Source organism: Salvelinus sp. IW2-2015, linkage group LG33, assembly GCF_002910315.2.
Source record: "Salvelinus sp. IW2-2015 linkage group LG33, ASM291031v2, whole genome shotgun sequence".
Lineage (NCBI taxonomy): Eukaryota > Metazoa > Chordata > Actinopteri > Salmoniformes > Salmonidae > Salvelinus > Salvelinus sp. IW2-2015.
In genome coordinates this window covers 37,772,913-37,778,228 of record NC_036872.1, presented here as the reverse complement: position 1 = coordinate 37,778,228, position 5,316 = coordinate 37,772,913, and the positions used below count along the sequence as shown (strand labels likewise).

Below are 5,316 nucleotides of genomic sequence, written 5' to 3'. Positions count from 1 at the left end.
AACAGCTTGGAAAATTTCCAGTAAAAATGATGTCATGGGCTTTTTAAGATGCTTTCTGATAGACTAATTGACATTATTTGCAGTCCCAGTTGGAGGATCTTCTCTCTTTGCTTGTGGAAGGCTACCCGAAACGTTTGACCCAAGTTAAACAATTTAAAGGCAATGCTAACAAACACTAATTGAGTGTATGTAAACTTCTGACCCACTGGGAATGTGACGAAAGAATAAAAGCTGAAATAAATCATTCTCTCTACTATTATTCTGACATTTCACATTCTTAAAATAAAGTGGTGATCCCAACTGACCTAAGACTGGGAATTTTTACTAGGATTAAATGTCAGGAATTGTGAAAAGCTGAGTTTAAATGTATTTGGCTAAGGTGTATGTAAACTTCCGACTTCAACTGTATATATATTTTAAATAAAGAGATGTGAGACACACTACACAGGTAGGTTTACCACTGTTTGTTGTAGCCCTGAACTTGCTCACCCGATTCACATAATCAAGGGCTTGATGATTAGTTGACAAGTTGATTCAGGTGTGCTAGCTGTGGAATAGTTCAAATACCTGGAACGGTAGGGGGTCCCCGAGAAGAGGTTTGAAAACACCCTGTGCTAGTGGTGATGAAACTTACCTTTGATGACAAACAGTCTCTTGAGGCCCTCTGGGTAATTGTCTTCAAACATGGTCAGGATCTGTAGAGGTAAAACAACAACACAACGATCACACAGTATCATCACATTCACACTCTGGATTCAACAGAACAGCGTGTGTGTGTGTGTGTGTGTGTGTGTGTGTGTGTGTGTGTGTGGTGTGTGGTGTGTGTGTGTGTGTGTGTGTACCTCTCCGTAAGTCTCGATGGCAGGCTTCCATAAATGTTTGAGACCCAGACCATCACAGTCATAGATCATAGTGATGGCTTCAACATGCCTCCCCAACTACAGCAGAGAGAAAGAAAAGGAGACCGAGGGAGAGAGAGAGGGAAGGAGAGAAAGAGAGAGATTGAGCGAGAGAGCGATGGAGAGAGTATCAAAGTGTCATCTCAGATCTGTAACCCTAGGTTTTCAACAAGGATGACAAAGATTCTAGACAGGAACACTTCATTAGCGGTATCTAATCTCAGTAAGGTTAGTGCCAGGAGATTGTATCTAATCTCAGTAAGGTTAGTGCCAGGAGTTTGTCCTGGTCAGGTCATACTGTAGGTTCAGGAACAACTCCAGGCCCTCCACATATGAATGAAACCCTCTCATACCCTCTCAGACTGCAGCTCACACTCCTTCTGCAGAATCTCACAGTCTCTGATCTTAGACTTGATGAAGTCCTGTTTAGACGCTGATAGGAAGAGGCCCTTGGGGTCCACGGGGCCGATGACATCCCACCAGATGGGGCTTCCCTCACGGTCATACCCACACATCCCACCTGACAGGTACTTCTCTATCACCTGGACACAAATACAATGGTAACACATTATTAAAACCATGGTAACGCACTATTAATACCATGGTAACACACTATTAATTCCACGGTAACACACTATTAAGACCATGGTAACACACTATTAAGACCATGGTAACCCACTATTAATACCACGGTAACACACTATTAATACCACGGTAACACACTATTAATACCACGGTAACACACTGTTACTACCATGGTAACGCACTGTTAATACCATGGTAATGCACTATTAATACCATGGTAACACACTGCAATAGCCATGATAACACATTATTGATACCACGGTAACGCACTATAAATACAAGAGAGCGGTACCTCTGGAGGCTGCCATTGTGTGGTGATTGTGTCTGCGTTCATGTGTTTCCTGAAGTCAAGGTGCTGAAAGAAAACACCATAGAACAGTTTTAACATGTAACAGCATGTTCTTTATACCCTCCCCCCTCCCTCCCCTTCTTTATACCCTGCCCCCCTCCCTCGCTCTTACACAGGCACGCACACACGCTCACACAGACAGGACAACAATCGAGTTATGTAGTGATAAGTGCGATCGTCAGACCTGCCCAGAGTGACTAATACCTGCATAAAATACCCCTCAGCATGAAAGGGATATCTACAAATAGCACTACCATAATCGGTACCGTAGGCCTATGGCTAAGTGTTAATAATGCAGATCTTTAATGTTCCGCATTAGACTAAATGAAGACCCATTCTGTGAGAGCACTTTCTATGTGACCACACAATCCCACTGCTATTTTCCATGCAAACGCATTCCCCACATTATTTCAGATGGCTTGTTAAGGCTGGCTGACAATAACCCCTGTACACTAGGCTAATCTAAACATGGTACCATTCGACAATATACAACAGATAGACAATAGCCATATGTTTCAATAAGAACAACATAAGAGGGTTGACTGGAGGGTTAGCCTTTCTCAGCATGGCCTCTGATTTGTTGCACATTGAAGTTCCTGGCTGAGAGGAGAACAGGGAACGGGCCAGAGAGAAAGGGGGAGAGAGGAGAGGAAGAGGAGGGCCGAGAGTAAGGGCCAGGGAAAAGGGAAGGCCAGAGAAAGGGGAGAGAGAAGGGGCCAGAGAGAAAGGGGGAGAGAGAAGGAGCCAGAGAGAAAGGGGGAGAGAGAAGAGGAGAAGAAAGAGGGGGGTGTGAATAATAGCTATGGTTGTAGATAACAGCTGATGGTGATTGGGAATGTGTGTGTGTGTGTGCTGTTATTCAACATGTATTATGTCTATTTGAGAAACACAGAGCATCTTTGTCCTCCACAACTAATGTTAAAAACATTATCAACAGACAACTATTAGCAAACAAACAGGAAATGACCCCAAGTCCCCTTTTCGTTCATGAGAAGACGATGAGAGGCACTGGTTGCATCCAAAATAGCTCCCTTTTCCATATTTAGTGCACTACTTATGGGCCCTGGTCAAAAGAAGTGCACTGAAGAGGGAATAGGGTGCCATTTGAGAGCACTAGATAGGGAACAGGGTTCCATTTGGAAACACATTGACTCGGTCAGCTATGGCTGTGACTGTGAAGAATTAGTTCCCATCAGGGTTGGGCCTAATTCAAATTGAAGGCATGTGATTTGAATTTTACATTCAGAAATGTACAAACTTTTAAAAATAAATAGCTTCTACTTTTCACTTCATTGAGAAGTCATTGAAAATGAATGTCCTTTTTTTCTCTCTGGTCCCTTCTCTCATTCCCTTTCTCTCTATTATTGAATTGTGATTTTAGTTTACTTCCTGAATTGACTGCCTTCAATTAGAATTGGCTGAAACCCTGGTTTCCATCTCTCTTTATATACCCAGACATTGCATTTATTCCTCACTCTGGGTTTCAGCCAATGAGCAGGGCAGAGCCGGTTGTGGCACCATGACAACAGACTATCGCTAGCCTCCATTAAAGATGGGAATCCGCGCCACTGGCCGCCACACCACCATTGTTATTGTTTTTGTTGCCAAACTGAACAGCAGCAGAACAGCTGCTCTTCTATCCCTCGTGCAATGATGTCAGAGCAGTAACTTCTTTGTTGTTGTAAAATTGCAAACAGACGTGGCTGTTTCACCATGAAGGATTCCAGCTTGAAGGGTCCGTTAGGAGATTACAAGCAGCCGGTCGCCTGCCTGAGGCTTCCTTCCACTGTGGAACCTTATATCAGACCTCCCGCTTACAGTAGCAGCACTGTGCAGTACTGACCCAGAAGTACTGACCCAGAAGTACTGACCCAGAAGTACTAACCCAGAAGTACTGACCCAGAAGTTCTGACCCAGAATTAATGACCCAGAAGTACTGACCCAGAAGTACTGACCCAGAAGAGATAGGAGAGGATGCCAAGCAGCCTATCTAATACTCTAGCTAAGGTAATTAAGTGGCCAGCTGACAGCCAGTAGTCAGTCAGTGGCTGTGTCCCAAATGGCATGCTATTACCTATATTGCTATAATAGTGTTTAACATTATTTGTGAATGACTACCTCATCTCTGTACCCCACCCATACAATTACCTCTAAAGGTCCCTCAGTCGAGTAGTGAATTTCAAACACAGATTCAACCACAAAGACCAGGGAGGTTTTCTAATGTCTCCCAAATAAGGGCACCTAGTGGTAGATGGGTAAAACAAAAACAAAAAAGCAGACATTGACTAACCCTTTGAGCCTGGTGATGTAATTAATTACACTTTGGATGGTGTATCAATACACACAGTCACTACAAAGATACAGGCGTCCTTCCTAACTCAGTTGCCGGAGAGGAAGGTAACCGCTCAGGGATTTGACCATGAGGTCAATGGAGACTGGCAGCTTCATTAAATAGTATTCAAGAACTTTATTTTGCAGTCGGAACAGTGGAATGGAACAAAAACAAAATGACGGTTCATTCAGAATTGAAACGGTTGGAAAATAATTTAGGTTCCAACACCAGTTTAGCTCTTCAAGGGCTCTGAAGCCGACCTTTTTTTACAAGGAGCACATGTTCTTAAAGGAAAAGATTTAGGAGCACACAAAGAAATTCAGGAGCACCATATTTCAGTGTTATAAATGCTGCATCACCCATCTCATATGTATTGTACTTTGTATTTCTATATTATGCCGCTTTATTTAGTCCAATGCCGCCACTGACAATGTATATACTGTTACTCTACACTAGCCACTGTATCTTAGTCAATGCCGCTCTTGACATGATTATATATTCTTAATCCATTCCTTACTTAGATTTACTGTATTTTAGGGTATAGTGTGGAAACTGTAGATATTACTTGTTAGATTACTACTGCACTGTCGGAGCTAGAAGCACAAGCATTTCGCTACACCGCAATAACATCTGCTAAACACGTGTATGTGACAATACAATTTATTTGAAAGCTTAAATCTTCATTTTTCTAGCACACTGGTGGTCCTATATATATAAATTCCAGGTCACACAGCAAAATACCTGGGCTTCATATGTGAGTAAAATGGTTGCAGCTGTAGAGCCCTGCTGTTATTGCAGGACTTGGACTGTGGAAAATCACCTTCCCGTCAGCATATTGTGCGTATTGATATTCTAATGATATTTTACACCTAACCTATGGACTGTGCATCCATTAAATGGTTATCAGCCTACTCAGTAACACCCACAGAACACAATTAAGCGCATGAAGGTCTATACAAAAGTGGCTGCGACTAGACACCATTGATGATTTTTTTCCAAACTTTGACCAATCATATCAGATATTTTCAAGTCAGATCTTTGTCAGAGCTGATCTGATTGGTCAAAAGAATTGGGCTGCCTGTCTAAACGCAGCCGTAGTCATTGACTGGTGGGCTAATGTGGTCATTTCAAACTGGCTTCAGAGTCCTGCA

The 5,316-nt window shown here is 42.7% G+C and overlaps 1 protein-coding gene across 1 annotated transcript in view; it reads right to left on the bottom strand.

Annotated features, from left to right (window-relative positions):
- Window positions 1–5,316, bottom strand: part of LOC111957393 (SEC14-like protein 2) — a 27,224-nt gene that overhangs the window by 13,832 nt on the left and 8,076 nt on the right. The window contains 6 exon segments of the mRNA XM_023978191.2: window positions 635–695; window positions 843–938; window positions 1,253–1,441; window positions 1,777–1,839; window positions 2,389–2,415; window positions 2,417–2,433. Coding sequence (XP_023833959.2) covers window positions 635–695; window positions 843–938; window positions 1,253–1,441; window positions 1,777–1,839; window positions 2,389–2,415; window positions 2,417–2,433 — 453 coding nt within the window.